We start from the raw sequence: 24115 nt of genomic DNA on the forward strand, positions 1-24115 counted from the left end.
ACTTTAGGAAGGACATAAACAACCTGAAAAATGTCCATAAGAGGGCGACCAGAATGGCAAATGCCCCCAATATTATGCCACATAAGGATCAGTTCAGAGAAAAGTAATTCAGTCTGGGATCTAGAACAGGGATGGAGAACCTGCGGCCTTGAGCCCACATGTGGTCCTCTAGGTCCTCAAGTGCAGCCCTTTGACTGAATCCAAACTTCAGAGAACAAATCCCTTAATAAAAGATTTGTTCTGTAAAAGTTGGACTCGGTCAAAAGGCTGAAGCCAAGGACCTAGAAGGCCATGTGTGACCTCAAGGCCGAGGGCTCTCCACCCTTCTAGAAGGACATAATAGCTGTCTTCTAGTAGCTGAAGGATTATCATGTGGGAGAATGAGATTTATTCTGCTTGGCTCTAGAAGAAAGAACTACAAACAACAAGCAAAAGCTGTAACAGAAGTTGCACAAAGATAGATTTGAGTTCCATAAGGAAAAAATTCCATATTTTAAAACGAACTGAAAGTGGAATACACCACCACAGGAGGATGTAGTGGGCACCTCTTCACAACAAGTCTTCAAGGAAAAGCTTAAGTGGATGACTACTTGACAGGGACGCTGTCAGGATTCCTGATCAGGTACAGGATGGACTAGTTGGCCTCTTAGGTCATTCTCTTTTTCTGTCAAGTTTCTATCCATTGTTTAAAGCTTAACTCAAATGCCACCTACTACACGAAGCTTTTCTTGTTTCAGGAAAAGTGATCTCTGAATTCACATGGTACTTTGTTTTACAATTCTCCAGTACATTCACTACATAGAAATTTGTGTCATCATTACCTGTGGTTATGTCTTATGCCTCTTCTAAACTGAAAGCTCAATGAAGGAAAAGACCCCAGATTTAATAGGTGTTCACAGACTAGGTGCTTAACAAGTATTTCTGAAGGAATGATCTGAATGAATACATGACTAACAAAAATTTGTGAAAAGAAACAAAATACTTAGTAGCTGTACAAGTGGATAAGTAAGAGACACTTAAAACAGGATTTTGAAAGAGACACTTAAAACAGGATTTTGATTTTGAGTCTAATGCTCTAGTGGACAGAATACTACCTGGTTAAAAGTAGGGGGTGGAGGTGGACCAGGTGGAGGTGGAGGAGGAGGCGGAATTGGCATCCTTGCCCTGCTCCCAGTTGGTGCTGTCTTTTAACGGTTGGAAGCGTTGGGCCACTCATATACCTGCAAATAAAATTAAAATATGCATAAAAATACTTCTTCACACTAGAATTAGGTGGCTAAAAGAACCACTTACTATGTTAGATACCACTCCAGCTGAAGCAGTGTACACAACATATCCACCTCTCAGATACTTGACCACAGCATTAACATTACCTTATTTTAATCATCATTAAGATTTCAGAGAACTTTAGAAAAAAACCTCTAGTTCTGTGCTTCACTGCAGTCATCATTTTACCAATCCAGAAAGGAAAACTGATTTATGCAGTTACTCAGTACAGCTAGAACCTGTGCTTCACTGCAGTCATCATTTTACCAATCCAGAAAGGAAAACTGATTTATGCAGTTACTCAGTACAGCTAGAACCAAGAATCCTTATTTAATACTCAAGCCATAAAGAATTAATAAGCCATTATGAATCTGATACCCTCACTGATGACCAAAAGAACAAACAAAACCACACAGGTGTCAAAGAAATGAGACTACCTAAAAAATAGTTCAGTGTCCAATAAGATTAAGACATGAGAAAAGCCAAAAGTTGTACCCAATCAGGATTAGAAAATCATATGCATTAAGACAAATTTCAAAGATCAAAACAGCAAAGACAGTCTCAGAGAGAACAGAAAGGAGTCTCCTTAGAAAGAACTGATCAGAACTTCTTGTGATAACCACGAAGGTTTTTTCCCCCTCTGGAGACCTAAAATTCTAAGTACCTTGTGAACAGTTACAGAAAAGGTCTTAGTAACATCGAGTATGGAATTGGATCAGAGATTCAACTAAGATGGCCCACCCAAGCCAAACCTCTTCCAGTATAGTACTTCAGGGGCCTGTGTGTCAAACAGAACTAAGTTTCCCCTTGGCCTATATAAAGAAAATGACTTATGTTGGGGTAACTACTTGAATTGGGTAAGGCCAACAGTAGAAAGTGTCCAAACTCATCTCTAGAGAATAGCAAACTCACCTCCAAAAGAAAAACTTTGCCAGGTGACCTAACACAAGGGGTCTTAAAAAACTGATCAAAGCAGCAAATAATTATAAGAAAAGCACCTTTCAGCAGAGAAAACATTAAAAAATTTTTTTCAAAAGAGAAGGAGAAAAACTCTCCTCTACATTCCCAGCTAATTAAAATCCTTCAAAGTCATTTATATCTGTTATTCTTCACATCCACCCCTCTCATCCTTCACCAAAGTGGCTCAGGCTTTCTGCCATTAGAAGACTGAGTGGGGGGGGGGGGGGGGGGGAGTCTAATTTTAAAAAAGGTAGCCTACCTAGACATCTTTCTAACCAGCTCCAGTTAGCTTTCAGGAATTCTGCTACTAGCCTAGCCTACAGCTCCAGTACTATCTGTAGAGGTTCAGACCTCTGAAGACCTTCAGAATCTGTTTTGAGAACTGGGAAAGGGATCCAGACAAGTGCCTAATGACTTCCAACATCAAATAAAAACAAAAGCAACTCTAACACAAACTGAATCAAAGAAAATTCACTCCAGGATTACATATCACAACAAGGGTAGATTACCAGCTAGCCACAGCATTTTAAAAATCTTTTATTTTGACATCTTTTGTTTTTATATCATATTCATTTCCAAATATATGCCATCTCCCTTCTATCAATGCAGAAGTGGGGAGATGGGTGGAATACTATATATACACTGTCATTTGCTTGATTTTTTTGGCTAGTTTTGCCAAACTGCTTGAGTTTTCTTCTTTCTACCTTTGTGGGATGGCATATATTAAGAAATGAGTATGACATAAAAATAAAAGGCATTAATTTAAAAAAATTTACAAAATGCTGTGGCCAGTTGGGGACCTACCCTTGTGTGTAATAAACAGACCAAGAGTAAGTCTCCAGAGCCAAAATTTGTCATTACAATTACATAGTTTGCAGTTTCACGAGTCTTTTTAATTCTTTCCATTTGCAGTTATAATCTTTGTATGTAATGTTTTCCTACTTCTGCTTATTTCACTCTGTATCAACTCAATTAAGTCTTCCCATTCTTCCCTGAATTCTTCAGTCGTAGAGCACAATAAAATTCTAACTCATGGATACCACAATTTGGCCACTCCCTAGTCTAAGGGTATCTACTTTATTTCCACTTCTTTGCTACCACAGAAACTGTTGCTATGAACATTATGATGTACATGGGACCTTTGTTATTTGTTTTGGATTATATATTTAGCTTGAATTATATGTTTAGCACTGTGATCTGTGGGTCAAAGGGTATAGATAATTGGGTCACTTTTTTCACAATTCCAAATTGCTTTCCAGAATGGCCAGACCAATTCTTAGCTCTACCAACAGAGTATCCTATGTCGACTGCACAAGTATTCTTGTCTTCCCTTAGTACTAGCTGGCTATTTACATCCTTTGTCATCTTTACTAATTTGTTGAGTGTGAGGCAAAACCTGTTTTAATTTGCATTTCTTACCAGCAATTCAAGCAATCTTTAATGTGGTTAATAGTTTATAATTCTTTAAAGAACTTTCTCTTATCATCTTAGAATTCTTATCATCCTTCAAAGCTCAGCTCAAGCACATGAAGCCTTTCCTGATCCCTCTAGTTTTAAGTGCCTCCCCTGACATTTCTTAATTTACTTTGTGTACGTGTGTATATAGATATGGATATATACACACATAATAAATAAAATACTTATACCAATTATTTACCCAGAGGGAACTTAAGCTATTAAAGACAGCAACTATTTTCATTCTTTTAATTTTCTACCCCCAGCACCCTTACAGATACTAGAGACATTTAATAAAGCCTTGTCAATTGACTAAGATATTTGTTCCTGCCCTCTGACCACTTATATCCAATGGGTAATAGCTCTTGCATATTTGTGTTAATTATCCACATATTTTGGATAATGGGGGCTTCATTAGATCTATGTGATACAAAGATTTTCTCCCAATCGATTGTTTCTTTGAAAGACTTGAGAACTATCATCAATGCCACAACTAACCATGTGTCCAGAGGACCTCTGATGAAACATGTTACCCACCGCCCTGACAAAATGATGAATACAAGACCAGAGGCCTTTATTTTTGGAAACAGCTACTGCAAAGACTGGTTTTACCTGACATTCCTTGTTGTAAGGGGTTTTTCCCCACTTCTTTCTTTCTCTGGGTTTTTAAGGGGCATGAGGGGTATTAGTCAGGGGATAGGGTGGTTACCAATAGTCTTACCAAAAAAAGGCCCTCATTAACATTTTTTAAATACTTCACAAAAGGAAGCAGAAGGAAGCACAGAGAAGCAGGATAGTTTTAAAAACAACACAGAAATTATATACTTTTTAAAAGTGTTATGAAATGAAGATTTTCAGTATCATAAAGAATCCTTTTTGTGTTCTGCTGTGTGTATGGAAATGCTCATTTTTTTGGTGCTGAAGTTCAGAATAATGTTTTTTCCCTAAAGATTAAATAAAGGAGCCTACAAAGCACAATCTCATTATACAAACAATATTTTGTAATCAACAAACAATAACCAAAATGAGATTTTATATTCACTCCATCTTTCACTTAATTGGAGGATGGTAAAAATATGGTTCATTAAAAAAAAGTTCATTTTGTTTAATCTAGTTAATGTTAAGACAGGTTTTCAAAAGAGAAAAAAAAAGAAAAAGATTTAAACAAAAAGTCAAAAGCACTGTTTGGAGGTTTCATGTGCACATGGATTCCTCATTAGAGCAGTAGAGCAAAGTTAAGACTCTCCTGGTAAAATAAGCCTGAGGTATGTATGAGGCCCTAGGCACAGGACTGTCAGACCCTACCTGGCACATTCACAGTCCATCAAACTTCATTTCAAAGAAGAGGCCTACTCACAGCTGAAGGTTTCAGTTTCAGCCACTGAAGATTCAAAGTAGCAGATGAAAGGAGAAGAAAATTCACCTTGGGTCACATTATCTCTGCAAATATGGTCAGAAGTGGTCTTGTTTTCTACACAAAAATTTGGTGGCAAAAGAGAATTAATATTAATGCTTTCTTTTACATGGGGCTATTCAATTGAGGGGGGAAAACTGGTACCATGAAAGTATTCTCTTGGATTCTTGACCACAATCAGAAAATAATCTTTATCTGGCACACCAGATAAATTTGAAATTTGGAAGTATGCCTACAGGTGAGGAGGGGTATCAATGTTGTACCCCACATCTTCAGGATGAAGTTACAAAGCACACTGGCATACTGCACTACAATGTAGTTGTCAGTGATGTTTTTGATGGGATGTTTTCTGTACTGATCACAATCATTTCTTTACTCCCTTTGGCTCTGAATTTGCTTTTAAGGGTTTCTTCTACCTCAGCCATCTCCTGATAGAAACAATAATTCACCTGACAGTGGCACTGGCTAGAGATAGTCTTCATCAACATGGTCTGCTGTTAAACACTGCTTGCAAAAAGCCTGCCCATTAGGGTGGCAATCATGATCTCAGACAAATCAAAAGCAAAAATAAACCTTAATTGAAAGAGATAATCAGGGAAACTACATTTTGCTAAAAGGTATAAAGTAATATCAAAAATTGTTACAGCAAGTTCATGTGACAAAGTACTCATTTCTCAAATATATACTAGGTAGAGAAATGAATCAAATTTACAAAAATAAGAGTCATTCCCCAACTGATAAATGGTCAAAAGATATGAACAGGCAGTTTTCAGAAGAAATCAAAGCTATCTATAGTCATATGATAAAATTATCTATCACTATTGATTAGAGAAAGGTGAATTAAAACAACTCTGAAGTGCCACCTATCAGAAATGACAATTGTTGGAAAGGATGAGGGAAAATAGGTGCATTAATGAACTGTTGGTACAGTAGTGAACTGATCCAGCCATTGTGGAGAACAACCTGGAACTAGGCCCAAGGGGCTATAAAACTGTGCATACCCTTTGACCATGTAATACCACTATTAGGTCTCTATCCTAAAGAGATCAAAGAAGAAAGAAAAGAACCTACATGAACAAAAGTATTTCTAGCAGCTCTTTTTGTGGAGGCAAAGAATTGGAAATTGAAGGTATGCTCATCAATTGGGAAATGGCTGAACAAGTTGTAACTGTGATGGAATACTATTGTGCTCTAGAATACGAGGGGGGCAATTTCAGAAAAAAAAACATAGCAAGACCTATATGCTGATGCAAAATGGAGTGCAAAGAACCAAGAGATGATTGTGCTAGTAACAGCAATGTTGTAATGATGATCAACTGTGAAAGACTTGGGTACTCTGATCAATACAATGATTCAGGACAATTCCAAAGGACTGATGATGAAAAAATGTCATCCACCTCCAGAGAGAACTGATGAACTCTGTAAAATTAAGTACAACTTTCTCAATTTGTTATTATTTTTGCTTCTCTTTTTGTGATACGGCTAATATGGAAATATGTTTCCCAGGATTTCACACATATAACTGATAGCAAGTTGTTTGCCTTCTTTGTGGGCAGGGGAGGGGTGGGAGGGAAAAAAATAATCTGGAACTCAAAATTCAGAAAGAATGTTAAAAATAAATAATAATGTTTAAGGGGAAAAAAAGCTTGCCCTTGATTTGTATATAGATAACTCACAATGATTTTGTATAGATGGAAAAGAGGAACATAGGTCAGTAGTTAATGATTTTCTATCAGTCACCATTTTTTCAATGACCCTCTGATAATACACATCATGCAAGCAAAGCATTAAATAGGGAGATGTTTGCTCAACAAAGGTATTTACCACTGTCCTGGGAGAGAAGGGGTAAACAGAGCAGAGCTAGCACAGAGTCCAGGTAAAAGAAGGATTCCCTATGGCTGAAGAGTATATCCTTATTTGCTGATGACATTGTACTGATTGCAGAAAACTCCAGAACCACAAAGGCACTTGTTTACAAGAGTCTTAAAATTACTCAAAGGAGTTTGGCCTGTTCATATACACAGGAAAAATAAACAAGTGGATGGAGAATTTCTATTGCCTGGATTCTAACACATATTTGGAAGCATACCCTACAGAGCCTATCCAACAGTATGTATATCAGAAGGAAACAGTACAGATGAACAAGGGAACTGAGCGCAGGGTTGAAGAGCTGGAGAAAAGCAGATTGTATTGCTTTCAAGGAAATGGCAAAGTTCTTTCAGTAACCCCAAGCTTCTCATTAAATAAAAGGTCACTTTTTCAATATTAACACTTTATTGGTATTGCTACAGAGCACTCGGACTACCAATGCCACTGAAGAAATCAAGAATATCACATAGAAAGCAATGGAGACATATGGTGGGTGTCAGCAGGTTGCCACATACAAGCAACAAGCAACTATTAAGAAGGAGAGGCATAAAGGATGTCATCAAGGAACTGTAACACAGAAAAAGGAGATGAGTTGGTTATGGGACAAGGGCAAGGGATGACAGGTGAATAGCCACACTGATTCCACTGGAAACCTCATGATGTTAGATGGAATAGAGGAAAACCTTCAGTTCCCTGGGCGGACCAATTCCCTGTGGCGAACTTTTGGGAAAATATGAATCACAGGACAGGCAGGCATGGGTTGTGATATGAATCCATTTGAGGAATCTATCAACAAGGCTCAAAATTTATTTGTGAATACCTGATATTAACTAAAGGTTATATATGGTGTGTGACAAAGGCGGGAACTGTTCTAGGGGATATTTTTGTTTTTACTAAAGGAGAGCAGGTGGCAAAGGAAAGAGAGCAAAGCAGACATAGGAAATAGCATGAAATAAAGTCTCAGAGGTTGGGAAAGTAACAGGCAGGAACAATGAAACATCTAGTATGGCTGAAACAGAGATGTACAGTTAAAGAGTAAAAGATGAGGCTGGAAAGCTATGGTGATGCCAAACTATGGAGGGCCATAAAAGTGGGCTGAAGAGTCTGTACCATGTAAGGAAGGCTGGATTTGAAATCAGAAGACCTAAATTTTTATCCTGGGTTTCCTCACTCAACCAGAAAAATAAGGGAACTGAACTTGATGAACTCAAGTCTCTGGAGAAGTAGGTGGTGTAGTAGATAGAGCTCTAGGGTTGGTATTAGGAAGTCTTAAGTGCAAATTTTACCTCAAACACTTACTAGCTCTGTGACCTAAGGAAAGTCACTTAACTTGTTTGCCTCAGTTTCCTCAACTATAAAATAGAGTTAACAATAGTACCTACCTCCAAAGGTTGTTGTAGGGATCAAATGAGATATTTGTAAAGCACTTTGCCCAGTTCCTGGCACAGTAGACACTTAAAGAATACTTATTCTCCTCCCTTCTTTCCTTCCAGCTCTAAATCTATTACTATAATTAGTAGTAATCACTATTCTCAACAGGTAGTTCTGGCAGGTTAGTCAGTTACTCACTGTGAGATACATATAGAAGTTACAAGTATTTTTATAGTCTGTGTAGTACAACAAAGAAGCCCATCTACAATATTCTCAATAAGTGATCAAGCAGCATCTTCTGAAAAGAGTTAAGACGAGGAGGAAATGGGGTAGCTAGGTGGTGCAGTGAGTAGAGCACCGGCCCTGGAGTCAGGAGGACCTGAGTTCAAATCCGGCCTCAGCTACTTGACACACTTACTAGCTGTGTGACCTTGGGCAAGTCACTTAACCCCAATTGCCATGCCAAAAAAAAAAAAAAAAAAGATGAGGAGGAAATAACTACTTTCCAAAGAAGTTCACTCCAGTTTTGAGAAATTTCAATTAGAAGTTTTTCATTTCAATTAGAAGTTTTTCATTTCAATGAGCTGAAATCTACCTCTCAGCAGCTTCCATCTACCCTTAGTTCTCCTTGGAGTCAAGTAGGACATCTATTCCTTCTTCCACATAACAGCCCTTGGATCTGGTTATCATTTCTCTCCTACAATTTGTATTCTCTTCTCCAAGGTTAACTATCCCCAATTCTTTCGACCAATCCTATGTTATCGCCTCCTCAATCTAACCACTCTCCTCTGGGACTTTCTTCAGTTTGTCGAGTCCCTTCTAAAACATGGCACCAAGAGCTGAATAAAGGACATAAAATATGGTCTGACCTGGGTAGAGTACAGTAAAAAAAATCACCTCCCTTTTTATGACCATGAGGTTGTCTTGACATACCCTAAAATCTTCGGCTACATATTATTCCTTACTTCAAGACTCAGTTAAAGCACTACCTTCCCTCATGAAACTTTTCCTGATCTCTCTAACTCCAAGGGCCCACCCACCATAACTACTTTGTAATTAATTTGGATTAATTCTGTATCTATTTATGCAAAAGAACTCCCCCAAAGAATATATGCTCCTTAAAGATCAGGGTCTGGCAAATAGCAGGTGCTCAAAAATGTTCACTTATTAATTTTTTAAAAATCACACTGGTTTTTGTGAATGCCATTTCATACTGTTGATTTAAATTGAGTTTGCAATCCACAAAAACCAATCCTTCACAAGACCTACTATCTAGACAGGAATTCCCAATCCTATACTTCTGAAGTTGATTTTTTTTTAGCCCAAATGTATATACTATTAAATGTTATCTTATTAAATTCACAGCAGCCTGTGAAGATTTTCCTGGATCTTTAATCTGTAATTCAGAGAGGTCTGGGCTCAAGAATCAGATTTGGGGATCATTTGCTAAGAGTTAATAGTTGAAGACATAGGAGCAAATGAGATTTCTCAAGTTAGGACTCTCTCCATGAACAAACAGACCTCCATCCCCACCCCGACCCCAACCCACAATGAAAACAGTACAGGCAGGAAAGAAATAGACAAGCAGAAGGAAACTAAGTGTCACAGTCCTATCTTGGCAGCAAAGAGAGGAAGGCCCATCAAGAAGGTGGTGATTATAAAACAGTTCAGGACAGTCAAGAATAACAACTGAGTTCTTTTAGAGTCTGACAAGTGCCTGACAGACTCTTTTCTGATAGTTCCAATACTCCTGGAAGGGAAGTACTGGGGAATTTATGAACCCCATTTCACAGCTAAGAAATCAGAGGCTCAGAAGTAATCGGTGACTTACCATGGTCTCATAGCTAGTTAGAGTCAGAGAATTTTAAAAGGTAACTGGATTTGGCAATGATGAGGTCACAGCCAACTCAAAATTCTAACCCTGAAAAGGGCAACTCCTTCTGCAAGAACTGGCTCTTCAAGAATATGGGTGGGGGAGAGGAGAATATCTTGTTTTCCAGTCTGTTTTTTAATACCAGTGAGTTGCAACCAGAAACTAGAACACAAAGCTCTAAAGCTAAAGTACTAATTAGAAGCAAGACATTCATCCATAAGGGGGTAGCAGAGTCCCCAAGAAAAGATGCCAAGACTAACTACATAAAAACTGAAAAACTTCCGCCAAAGTCAGTTAATTCCATTCTAAAGAGCTACAAAATTTTACTAGAGAAACAAATTCTACATGTTGGAATGAAAGCTCATGACTAGTCAGAGAAAATAAGCTGTGTGTTACACAAATGGTTAGGGTGGCTATGGATAATTCAGGTACCTTTAATAATATTAAAACTCTTCCCAAGCTAAGGGGCTACTTTTTGAACTTGCTTTTGAAAAATAAATTTTGCTTTTTGTTATTATAAACCTAGTATCAACCAATAAGAACATTCAGCCCCTCACAAAGAATGAAAAAAAAAGGGGGACTGTATATGAAACAGTAAATCTCCCCCTAAAAAGAGCTTGGATTTTACATATTTAAAACTGAACATGGTATTTCTACAACTGTCCTGCCTGCCTGTGTTCCTTTCTGAAATTTCTCCTGCTCATTTCTATTTATTTATGTCATTTATGCTTTTTTCCTTCCTTTTTTTTTTGTATCATTACCACTACCCCCTTCCATTCCTCCCTATATCACCTCACTTCCTGACAAAAAATAAAAACCCTCTCATACAATGATTGGCCTAGCACTGGAGATTAAATTCATTATATAAAGACATAAATCCCCAAGAGTGTTCTACAGCCCTTAGAGCTGTGGGGCTTTGTCTGTATCTAAAAAGACAGATTTCCGCCTTCCATTTTAGAAGGGCAGAGAGTTAAGAATAAAGTAAGCAAGGTGTTTGGGAGAGAACAGATTCATCCATAAGTCTTCTGGAGTCATGATGGGTCCCTACACTTATAGTTCTTAAGTCTTTCAAAACTATCTTCCTTTACCATGTTACAATCATTACATAAATTCTCCTGGTTCTGCACATTTCAGCCTGCATCAGTACACATAAGTCCCCCCAAATTTCTTTGACTTTATCCTTTCTTCATTTCTCACAGAATAGTAATATTCCTTTACATTCATACATTTTAATTTATTAAATTTCTTACTATGTGCCAAACACTGCTATAAGGACTGTAAACACACTTGTCTTCAAAGAGCTTACATTCTTACATGAAGTTCATCTTAGTGGACTCAACTCAATGTTCAAGCCTTTCAATATCTTTTTGGATCTTAGCACCTAACTCAGTTTTATTTACGAATCTGATTGGGAGGTTAGGGCAGGTCCAGGATCCTAAGGGCACTCTACTTCTACCTCTGTGGCTTCTTCCTCTGGTTGGTTCTTCCCAGAACCTCCATTTTTAGGAGGATATGCAGGCCAGTCATGTCTTCATTCCTCTTCAGGCTACTCTTCTAATACTCTGTTCTTTACCATGCCCTCTCCCACCAAATATGGAAGGTCTCCCTTTGTCTTTCCCTTTTCCTGCTCTGCAGCTTCCTTTTATGTGGTATCCTCCCCCATTAGAACAGAAGCTCCTTAAGGACAGAGATTGTCTTTCTGCTTGTATCTGTAGTGTTTTGCACACAGCAAGCCTTAATAAATGCTTGCTTATTTGACTTGGCAATCTCTTGACATTGAATCATTAATGACTAGTCTGAATGCAGTCATCTAATCAGTCCTAAATCCATCTAATTATAATATAATCTACATCTCTCCTACAAGAATAATATGAGATACTTTATCAAGTGCTTTGCTAAAAGCTAGAATACTGATAAATGTAGTATTCTAACACGACTTCACAGCACTGATGATGAAGTCTAACTCTTGATTTCTGGAAAAGAGGTAGTGGTCTATAAGTATGAAATGAAACATTTATTTTCAGACACGGTCAATGTGATGATCTGTTTTGTTTGACTATCCTTATTTGTTACAAGAGAGGAAAAGGGGAGAGGTCATGGGGAAATGACAGTGATGTTAAAAAAAAACAAATGTTCTTTAAAATAAAATAAAATGTAGGTAAATTGTTATCTACAGCATTCCTCTCTAGACTAACAGTTTATTAAACTTCTCAAAAAAAGAAATGAGGTTGGTCAGGTTTGACCTGTCCTTGAGGAAGCCATGCTAGCTTTCTGTATTAACCATTTCCCCCTTTCTAGACATTTATAAACATTGTATAACTTCCCAGGAACTGACCTCTCCTCCATGCACCAGCAGCCTACTCCTCCAATTGGAGAGTACTCTCCTAGATCTGCCCCTGACTCTCTTAACTTGTCTTCCATGGCTTCTGGAGGGCACCTTCTCTCCTTTCCACCCTTTTCTGCTCCCTTTTCTGTGTTATTTATCTTCCTCCATTAGAACATAAGCTCCTAATACTATTGTGCTCCAAGAAATGACAAGCAGAGTGCTATAAGAAAAACATGGGAAGACTTACATGAACTGATGCAAAGTGAAATGAGCAAAACCAAGAGAACATTGTACAGAGTAACAGCAATATTGTATGATGATCAACTGTGAATGACTTAACTATTCTCAGCAATACAATGATTTAAGATAATTCCAAACAACTCATGATGAAAATGCTACCCACCTCCAAAGAACTGATTGAGTCTGAATGCAGATTGAAGTATGCTTTTTTTTTATTTTTCTAGTTTTGGGGTTTTTTTGGTCTGTCTCTTCTTTCATAACATGACTAATATAGAAATATGTCTTGCATGACTGCACATGTATAATCTACTAAAAAATAAAAAGAGGCCCGAGACTGTCAAGTCAAATCAATAAGTGTTCATTAAGTACTTACTATGTGCCAGGCACTGTGCTAAACAACAGGAATACAAATACAAGTAAAAAGACAAGCAGTCCCTGCCCTCAAAGACCGTAAAGAGATAGCACATAAAAGGGAACTGAAAAGGGAAAAGGGGAGAGGTATCTGGTAGGTGGGGAAGGGCACAGTTAGCACATAAAAGGGAACTGAAAAGGGAAAAGGGGAGAGGTATCTGGTAGGTGGGGAAGGGCACAGTAGTTCAGTGTAATCTGGAAAATGCCAGACGGATAGTCTGGGCTCTTTCTCAAAATGGAGGTTCCAGGAGAAACTCACAAGGGGAAGAAGGGGACTGAAGGAGCAGAGAAAGAAAGCAGATGACATGGTGGTAAAGCACAAAAAATGAAGGATGGCTAGACTATCTTTTTGTTTGAATTTGTATTCCCAATGCAAGCATTAGTACACTGGCACATAGTAAGCACTTAATAAATGCCTACTGTTGAACTGAAGTCAAGCTCAGAGAATATATTCTGTAGGCTCTGTTCTCTTCCTTTTTGAAAACTGGGACCTGTACTCTTCTTCAGTACTATGGTACCTCTCAAATTCTTCAGCCTTTCAAATATCACTGACTATGGGTCAGTGATCACAACCATAAGTTCTATCAATACCCAATGTATGTAGTTCATTTGGGACAATTAACTGATCAAGAGCAACTAGATCTGGCATTCTTAATCTAAGAGTTCCAGGGATGGATTTCAGAGAGTCTAAGAAAATGGACGGGAAAAACATTTTATCTTTATTTTAACTAACCTCTAATTCAAATTCAGCATTTCTTTCAATTATAAAGTAACAAATCATTATTCTGAGAAGGGGTCCATGGGCTTTACCCAGCTAGTAAAAGGGCCCATTACACAAAAATGGCTAATCAACTCTGAATAGATGCTCTCTGATCATCTCCTTATTTATCCTGAGTATCCTCTTACCATGGCCATTTTTGTTCTGGCATTTACAGTCAAAAAAGGACATTCTCCTTGGCACAAAAAAAAACAGAAGAAAAATAAGATCAGAAAGTTCTCTCTTTTCTCTGTGGTCAGTTATCCCGTCCACCCTAAGTCCCATCCTTTTACTCTGATCGATCCATCCTCATTTTACTTCAATTCTATCCTCCTTCCCACCTCCATAATATAGCTTAAAAACAAAACACTTCTTTTGTTACTACTTTTAGCTTATCTTGCCAGCCTCAGCTCCGAGCTTTAGCACTCAGTGCTATTTTTATAGGTCCATGGTACATTCATATTTGTCCTCTGCCCTTGCTTCCAGCTTTCTGAAATGTAAATTGGGGGTGCACATCTCCACCAGTCTCTTCAGATAATTCCCATTTTTCTTTCTCATTCAATTGTTTCCTTTGTGACTTCACAATTTCATTCTTAAGTTTCCCAGTTAAATTTCATTCTTAAGACTTCGCCTGTAGAATTTCAGTTCATGGGATCCTATCTATCATTCCTTTGAACTCTTTGAAATATGGTTTTCAAAAAATAAAGGGTACATGCAATACCTATGTTCAGTTTTCCACTCCTCTATCACAGATTCTAGGAGGGAGGCTTCCTATCGTTTCCACTCTGGCAACTAGTTAGTGAGAATCAGATCCAGGATAAAATTACCCTTTGTTGGTCCCCTGCCTTTTGGAGGATCAAATTATCATTAAGCCAAGGCAACAAGTTATGGCAGAGAGAGAGTACCATTAGATGTCTGTGTAATTGAAATCTCCTATTACTACTACATCAAGCCTCTGTGCCACATTGTGATCTATTTCCTGAACTCAACTATTTCCTTTATCTGTTTCAGTGGTCTACAGTATATTCTGACTACAAAATAATTTCTGATCATCACCTAAATGTTCTTTGCTATTCTTCCCTACACTGGTTCTTAGGTTTCCTTACTTGAATACACCTTCTTAATATACAATGCTATAGAGAATAGGGGAAGAAATTAAGAGTCTTCTGGGGGGGGCCGAGCCAAGATGGCAGCTGGAAAGCAGGGACTTGCTTAAGCTCCCCGCCAAACTCCTCCAAACACCTGTAAAAAAAATGGCTCTGAACAAATTCTGGAGCTGCAGAACTCATAAAATAGCAGAGGGAAACAGGTCTCCAGCCCAGGAGTGCCTGGATGGTCACCAGGAAGGGTCTATCGCACAGTGCTGAGAGCAGAGGGCAGCCCAGCAGGAAACTCCTGAGGCTGCTTCCTGAGTCCCTGGCTCACACAGTGGGAGGAATCTAGCAGCATATCAAAGCAAAGTGCAAAGAGCGCTTTGTGGGCACAAAGGCAGATTCTCTTGCTGTGCCCTGCTTCAATCTGTATTGCAGTCCTGGTTGGCGGTTCTTGGGGAGAAGTAACGCTGCTGGAACAGAGCCTGGGGTGAAGGTGGAGTAGAAGTAGCTCTGAAAACAGCAGTGCTTGGACCCTAAAGCTTGGGACAAAGTACTCTCTACTCTACAAGCAATCACATCCTGACAAAAAGCTCAAGGGCCAAGTAGTTGGTTGGGAACATGAACAGGCAGCAAAAACGAACTCAAACTCAAACACAGACTCAAATTCAAACTCTAGATTCCTTTTTTGGTGGCAAAGAAGATCTAAACATACAGCCAGAAGAAGTCAACAAAGTCAAAGAGCCTACATCAAAAGCCTCCAAGAAAAACATGAACTGGTCTCAGGGCATGGAAGAGCTCAAAAAGGATTAGGAAAGCAAGTAAGAGAAGTAGAGGAAAAATTCGGATGAGAAAAGAGAGTGATGCAAGAAAACCATGAAAAACAAGTCAATGACTTGCTAAAGGAGACCCAAAAAATTTACTGAAGAAAATAACACCTTAAAGAACAGACTAACCCAAATGTCAAAAGAGCTCCAAAAAGCCAATGAGGAGAAGAATGCCTTGAAAGGCAGAATTAGCCAAATGGAAAAGGAGGTCCAAAAGACCACTGAAGAAAATCCTGCCTTAAAAATTAGATTGGAGCATGTGGAAGCTAGTGACTTTATGAGAAATCAAGATATTATAAAACAGAAACAAAGGAATAAAAAAATGGAAGACAATGTGAAATATCTCTGGAAAAACCACTGACCTGGAGAATAGATCCAGAGGAAATAATTTAAAAATTATTGGACTACCTGAAAGCCATGATCAAAAAAAGAGCCTAGACATCATCTTTCAAGAAATTATCAAGGAAAACTGCCCTGATATTCTAGAACCAGAGGGTAAAACAGAAATTGAAAGACTCTACCAATCGCCTCCTGACAAAGATCCCAAAAAGAAAACTAGGAATATTGTCACCAAATTCCAGAGTTTCCAGGTCAAGGAGAAAATAATGTAAGCAGCCAGAAAGACACAATTTGAATATAGTGGAAACACAATCAGAATAACACAAGATCTAGCAGCTTCTACATTAAGGGATCAAAGGGCTTGGAATATAATATTCCAGAGGCCAATGGAGCTAGGATTAAAACCAAGAATCACCTACCCAGCAAAACTGAGTATAATGCTCCAAGGCAAAATATGGATTTTCAACAAAATAGAGGACTTTCAAGCTTTCTCAATGAAAAGACCAGAGCTGAATAGAAAATTTGACTTTCAAATACAAGAATCAAGAGAAGCATGAAAAGGTAAACAAGAAAGAGAATTCATAAGGGACTTACTAAAGTTGAACTGTCATGTTTACATTCCTACATGGAAAGATGATATGTGTAATTCAGGAGACCTTTCTCAGTATTAGGGGAGTTAAAGGGAATACAGACAGAGGGCACGGGATGAGTTGAATATGAAGGGATGATATCTAAAAAAAATGAAATAAATTTAAGGGGTGAAAGAGGAATACATTGAGAGGAGAAAGGGAGAGATAGAATGGGGTAAATTATCTCACACAAAAGTGGCAAGAAAAAAGCAGTTTGTTGGAAGGGAAGAGGGGGCAGGTGAGGGGAATGAGTGAATCTTACTCTCATAGGATTCAATTTGAAGAAGGAATAACATTCACACTCAATTGGGTATCTTACTCCATAGAAAAGTAAAGGGAAGGGGAAAAAAGGGGGGGGGGGGATGATAGAAGGGAGGGCAGGTGGGGGAGGAGGTAATCAAAAGCAAAAACTTTTGAAAAGGGACAGGGTCAAGGGAGAAAACTGAACAAACAGAGACAGGATTGGATGGAAGGAAATATAGCTAGCCTTTCACAACATGAGCATTGTGGAAGTGTTTTTCATAATGATACCTGTGTGATCTATGTTGAATTGCTTGCCTTCCTAGGGAGGGTGGGTGGGAAGGGAAGAGGGGAAAGAATTTGGAACTCAAAGTTTTAAAAGCAGATGCTTAAAAAAAAGTAGTTTTTTGCATATAGCTGGGAAACAAGATATATCAGGAAGGGGGCATAGAAACCTATCTTGCCCTATAAGAAAGTAAAGGGGAAGGGGATGGGGGGGAGTGGGGTGAAAGAAGGGAGGGCTGACTAGGGAACAAGGCAATCAGAATATATGCCATCTTGGAATCGGGGGAGGGTAGAAATGGGGAGAAAATTTGTAACTCAAAATCTTGTGGAAATCAACGTTGAAAACTAAAATATTAAATAAAAATGATAAAAATAAAAAAAAGAAATTAAGAGTATTTTAAAGAATTTTAAAGCTAGTACTTTTTGATCTATTAAAACTAAAATGGCAACACTTAGCATCTGTGTTCCTGAGATGCCTTAACAAACCATTCAGATAGGATCTGAAGATCATACTCCTCCAGTTCAAGAATACTGACGCTTCCACTGCTCTGCCTAAGTATGGTACCTTAAATCAAGCTTTAAGCTTTTCCCAACTCTGACAGTCTAATTTTAAAATAAAAATCAGAAGGTATTATTCCAAATTCTTCTAATAGTGACAGAATATAGGCATGTATCTTTTTTTATAAAGTCCTGCCTCATCTCTTCCAGAAAATATAACAGATATTATGGACGAGATTTGTTTTTCTTTGAAGCTTTGCTTGTAGGTGTTTTGGAGTTGTTTTAGCATTTGTGTCCTGGGCATCTGTAAGGACAATTTAGATTTGAAGAGCTTCCCCACCCATTAATAGACCATGTGACCTGCTTACATCACAGGAAGCCTAAGTCACATGTAGTAGGAGGAGCTTGCTAAGAGGAAAAGGAAAGTGTGTCATTGGAAATGCAGAATGAGAGCAGTGAGAGCTGAGGGAAAGGAGAAGGCAGCTGTGCTGTGAGTGATTGTTGGTGACAAGGCCCCAGCAAGGGGGCAGATGGCTTTGAGATGGAGTTGTTCTCTGCTGTGAATTCCTTGCTGCTGTGATGGATTCAGCTTATTGGCGTTAGGATCTGGTTCTCTGGTGTCTGAATAAATGGTTTACTTCTTCTACCTTCTATATGGAGAGTCTCTCATATTTCACAATACAGAACCACACAGGCATTTTGACAATTATCGTCTATATTGTGATTATTGCCTTGCTAGTACACCATCCCTGGCATCATAACAGCTCTTTATCTTTTTTTGTTCACGCATTCTTCCAGCCTTACTTCCCAAATTAGGGCTTTTTATTAGGTATAGGGTCTACATTTCTGGTGGGACTTTTGTGTCCTTGTTTGGGCCTGGCCTGTCCTACTGGTGTCCTTTCATTGTGTTCCCTGGGCACTGCATACTGTGTTCTTTAAAGATCACAGGAGACTACGGCCAGGATCAGCAGATCCTAAGAGGACTAATTAAGGAGTCTATCTCATCTTTATCCTCCTGAGCTTTCAAGGCTCCCAAATATAATTCTTATAAAGGCACCTGAGTGAAGCTCCAGTAGCCAATTGCTGGCCTCATCCCCCAGTCAATCAGGTAAAAGGTTCTGCAGGTTCAGAGCAATTGCATACTACAGTTCTTCCCTCTTTGGGTTTTAGAGGGACAACACTGCAACCCCTTCTTCTACCAGTGTCTGGCTCTGAGATCCTGGGCCACCTGTCCACTGCTCCTGCTCTGGTCACTTGCCCACAGGTTTCTCCTTAGATTCTCCAATCCAAACTATTCAGTCTAACATTCTGCTGAGATCTTTGTGGAAGCTAGGCTGTGCTGCTTCCTTCTACACCACCAGAATTATCTTCTTATACTTACTAGCAGTCCTTAGTTGAACTATGTTTGCTGCCATCTCTGCTTTGTTAATTCACCAAGAGGCCTTTACCAAAAAAAAAAAAAAGTGCCCTAACTTGAATTAGGCTCCTGGGGTGGGGGGGGGGAATGAAAGAGAACCAAACCTGACCTCAAAAACTAGGCAGTTCTGATTTCAAAAAAGAGATTCCTAAGTTTTACAACAATCCATTTTTGAAGCACAGGAATTCTGGAAAACTACTGACTTACTGCATTTCAATTCTCCTAATTAACATACACCAAATTATTTAATATCCTACTCAACTTCTTTCCAACATAAGAAAAACAAGAGATCACAACAAGCATCTCCTGATAGTTTTACAACCATGGAGATCTATGTCTGATGTGTACGAAGCAAATCAAGAGTAGAACAGAACTGTTTCTTTAAAGAAAAAAAGACTCTAAATGTTCCCAAGATGAAAATCTCCTGATCTCAAAGCCCTAACCAAACCTTTGACAGTGTCCAGTGACTGGGAGGTGTTTAGTAGAAAAAGAAAGCCGGTTGCTCCTGGAGAGGAAAAGTGACACAATGAAGAATGAGGTTTTAGTTTAGTGTTTGAATCTAGCCCTGTAAGCAGCTGAAGGTCTTCCTACCATGGCTTCATTAACCCACTTAAGTAGGGGTGGCAAAGTTGACTGACCATGCCAAAACAATTTGCTGGCAAGCGTCCCCGCAGATGAGCATGCTAAGCACTATACCAAGCATTTCCCACTGGCATTCGATTGATAGGAGATGGCCATTTTCCACAGCTCCCACCTAGAAATATTTATTCCAATTAATAGTGCAAAAAATCAAGTGCCACTACAACAAAATGAACGTAAGTGAAAATTGACTCACTAGGCTGTTAAGAATTTAATTCAAAATTCAAAATTAACACAGCTCAATTACTGCTCCTTTTGCTATCCCTAGATACTAGCTCACATTTAATAATGTTTTAATGTTTGCACTATACAATTCTTATCACTATCATCATCTCATTTGATCCCTGTCCAGAGAGAAGCTATAGCCCAGCATCTCTAAGTGATTTAATATGGACATGGACTTCAATTTCCTGTCCACAATTAGGGCATTGCTCAGCAACAGAACTACCTGTAAAAATTTTTGTGCAGCAGGATCAAATACCAACTCCTCTGTCCTTCACAGTTAATAGAACCATTCTGGAAAGCAATCTGAAATTATACAAATAAAGTAGCTAAAATGTCCATACCCTCTGTCTCAGAGAGACCACTGTTAAGTTTATATCCCAAAGAAGCTAATGATAAAAAGAAAGGTTCTATACATACCAAAATATTTATAACAACATTTTTCTGTGGTAGCAAAGACCTGGAAACAAAGCAGGTGTCCATCAATTGGGGAATGGCTAAACAAATTGTGGTACATTAATGTAATGGAATATTCCTATGCTACAAGAAATGACAAATATGAATACAGAGAAGTATTTGAAAGACTTTCACATACTGGTGCAAGGGAAAGTAAGCAGGGCCAGAGGAGAAAAATATACACACTACAACAACATAAAACAAGTTTTAAAAGAAAATTACAAAATTATAAAGGACAAAGATTGGCCCTAAGGAATAAATGAGAAGATACCTCTTCCTATTTTGCAAAGGTTTCACTTGTGCAGAGCATTGCATATACATCAGATTTTTCTAGATAATGATTGGTTTTGATAATTTTTTTCCTCGTCTTGAAAAAAAATGTTTTATGAAGAATGGATTTCTAGGTGCGGAAGGACTACAGATGGAATGTAATATAATATTACATTATAAAGTACAATGTAAAAATGAAATTAAAAAACAAGTTATCAACAAAAATCTATTTAAAAAAAACAAATTCCTTCACAGCCTGGCTTACCTGCACAGTTTTGCTGTTCTCCTACAATGGAATTTTGCCTTTGCATGAAACATCCTCATGCCTAATTTGTACTCCTGCTTCCACGTGCTTATCGATGGGCAAACACATGAAAAACTATAGTACATAAATATAATGAGACATTACTGTGAAGTAAATTAGGAAATCAGAGAAATGTGGCAAGACTGCTATGAACCAATGAAGAGCAAAATGAAAAGAACCAAAAGAATATACAAAGACAATAACAATAAAAGAAAATCAAGCTCTAAATAACTAAAAACCAATACAAAATCCTGGAAAATGAACATGAAGCCTAATTCCCTCCCTCCATAGAGGCAAGAGAGGCAAAGGAAAGCTGTAGGAGTTCTTAGTCTGGGACCTGTGGATAGAGTGTGTTAGGGAGAGAGAGGAATTCCTACAAAACTGGAAGGGAAAAAAAATCACATTTTTATTTTCTCTAACCTCTTTCTGGAATTTAGCATTTCCTTTAATTATGAAATTTTTTAAAAAGTATGATTCTGAAAAAGGGTTCTTAGTCTTCACCAGACTACCAAAGAGATCTTGACATTGGTCTCCTTAGAAAAAATGTCAATCAACATATACTGGGAGATGCAGTCATCATCAGATTTTTTTTCTTAATTGTTACTCCTCACCACAAGGAGGTGAGGTGGAATGGGAGGGTCAATTCCAGAAATGATTACAATATAAAGACAAAATGCAGTAATAAAACATTTTTTTTAAAAAAGAAACAATACTAGAGGAATTTTGGTTGTTCCTACAAGAATAAATGCATAAATATTAGTCCCACTATCAGTACTTAAATTTAAAATCTTTAGAAGACAGGAGGAGGAATCTTGTGGTTCTCGCTCTGTGAACACTCACACAGCCACCTCCTGAATTCAAACTGTCATCACCTCTGGTCTGGATAATTTCAACAGCCTCCTAAATGATCTCCCTGCATGGAGAATCTCACAACTCTAATCCAGTCTACACACTATTACCAAAGTAATTTTCCTTAACTGCATGTGACTCCCAACTCAATATAATCCAGTGGCATCCTCCTACCTCTAGGATAAAATATAAACTTCAACGTTTAGCTTTTAAAGCCCTTCACAACCTGGCCCTAACCAGCCTCCCCAGCCTTAGTGAACATTACTCCTCCCACACTGTGATCCAGCCAAAATAGCATCTCTGTTCCACACACAGGTGGGTCTTTGCACTGGCCATTCCAGAGGTTTGAAATGCACTCTGGCTCTGATCTCCACCCTGCCTTTAAGAAGATGCTTATCTTCTGCACAAAGCCTTTCCTAATTCCTTCCCCAACCTTGGCAACAGCCAGTGCCCTTCCTCTCAAACTACCTTGTGCTTAACTTCTTTATGTTTATTCACTTTGTAATTATGTTGCATACACTTATTTATATACTTGTCTTTCTCATTAGAATGTAAGCTCCTTTTAAGGAGGGTTTGTTTCATTTTTTGTACTTGTATCCCCAATACCTGGAACACAGAAGGTGCTTAATAAGTGCTTGTTAACTGAAACAAGGAAGTGCATAGAATTTATGAAAATATATTTCTCCCAGGTCCTATATGAACACAATTACAAAACACTTTTCACACAAATAAAGTCAGATCTAAATAAATGGAAAAACATCAGTTGCTCGTGGTTAGGCCGAGCTAATTTAACAAAAATGAAAAAATTTACTTAGTGCCATACCAATCAAACTACCAAAAAATTATTTTACAGAGCTGGATAAAATAACAAAATTCATCTGAAAGAACAAAAGTTTCAGAATATCAAGGGAATTAATGAAAAGAAATGCTAGGGAAGGTGGCCTAGCCATACCAGATATGAAGCTGTATTATAAAGCAGCAGTCATCAAAACTACTTGGTACTGGCTAAGAAAAAGAGAGGTGGATCAGTGGAATAGGTTAACACACAAGATGTAGTAGTCAATTGCATGCTATCTTGAGGGGAGGAGGGGAGAGAAAATTTGGAACTCAAACACTTGTAGAACTGAGTATTGTAAACTAAAAATAAAAAATAAATTTTAAAAAATGAAAATATATTTATCCTTTAATAAACATAAAGTTGTAGCATAAGAATACTTAAAAAATCATTGTGTCACTTTCATCTTTTTTGTTCCATAGAAAAACCTTGAGGTAAATAAGTCTGCCAGAAGTATATGAGGCCACTCATTCCCAGGATGCTCCTCAAAGCAGTCACTTTAGATGGTATATATCAGACTACAGAGGGCAGCCTAAAAGCCAAATGCTCTCATTTAAAATGATTATAGATCAGTAAGAGGTCCACCCAAGTGTTCAATTAGATAAACCACAGCTGGAAAGGTTCGTCTCAAAAACGGCAGGCCTAGGAGTAACTACTACAAATGCAGTTGGAAAATTAAATCTTTTCTGAATATCATCTAGCAAGGCCCACTGACCCCAGAGTGTCACCTTTAAAATTTAAGCAAAGAGAAAACTGCAAGCCAGATGACCCTGTAACAGCACAATGGGGTCAAAGGTACTTACTAGTATTATCAGTTGCAACTAATCAAGAAAGTCTCAAAGTATGCCCGAAAGCAAAGTCAATGATCAATTAATAATCAAATGAGACTATAAAGTCTCAGGCTAAGAATTTTATGATGACTGCACTGGCTAAAACTATTTCCACAGAACTGGATAACTAGCACAAATACACTGTATTCCCCAGGTCAATCAGCCTCTCCTAGACCAGTGGTTCTTAAGATTTCAAGAGGTCCATCAATTTGGGTAGGAAAAATTACACCTTTATTTTAATATAATTGGTGAATCTTTGCAATCCTATGTATTTTACTTTATGTATCTAAAAACATCATTCTGAGAAGGGAACCATAGGCTACAGCAGATTGCCAAAAGAGTACCTGACGTTGCCTCATACATTTTTTTTGAGGATCACAGCTCTACTTCTTTTCTCACTTGGAGAATGAGTTGCTTTGATACCACCTTATGAATTTCTTAA

The 24115-nt window shown here is 38.1% G+C and overlaps 1 protein-coding gene across 2 annotated transcripts in view; it reads right to left on the reverse strand.

Moving 5' to 3' along the window:
• Positions 1 to 24115, reverse strand: part of WIPF2 (WAS/WASL interacting protein family member 2) — a 60372-nt gene that overhangs the window by 22726 nt on the left and 13531 nt on the right. For both annotated transcript variants that reach the window (XM_036755428.1, XM_036755429.1), the window contains one exon: positions 1095 to 1220. In XM_036755428.1, the coding sequence (XP_036611323.1) occupies positions 1095 to 1157 (63 nt within the window). In that variant the 5' untranslated portion in view covers positions 1158 to 1220. The remainder of the gene's footprint in view (positions 1 to 1094; positions 1221 to 24115) is intronic.

The sequence above is a fragment of the Trichosurus vulpecula genome, chromosome 4 (assembly GCF_011100635.1).
Source record: "Trichosurus vulpecula isolate mTriVul1 chromosome 4, mTriVul1.pri, whole genome shotgun sequence".
NCBI lineage: Eukaryota > Metazoa > Chordata > Mammalia > Diprotodontia > Phalangeridae > Trichosurus > Trichosurus vulpecula.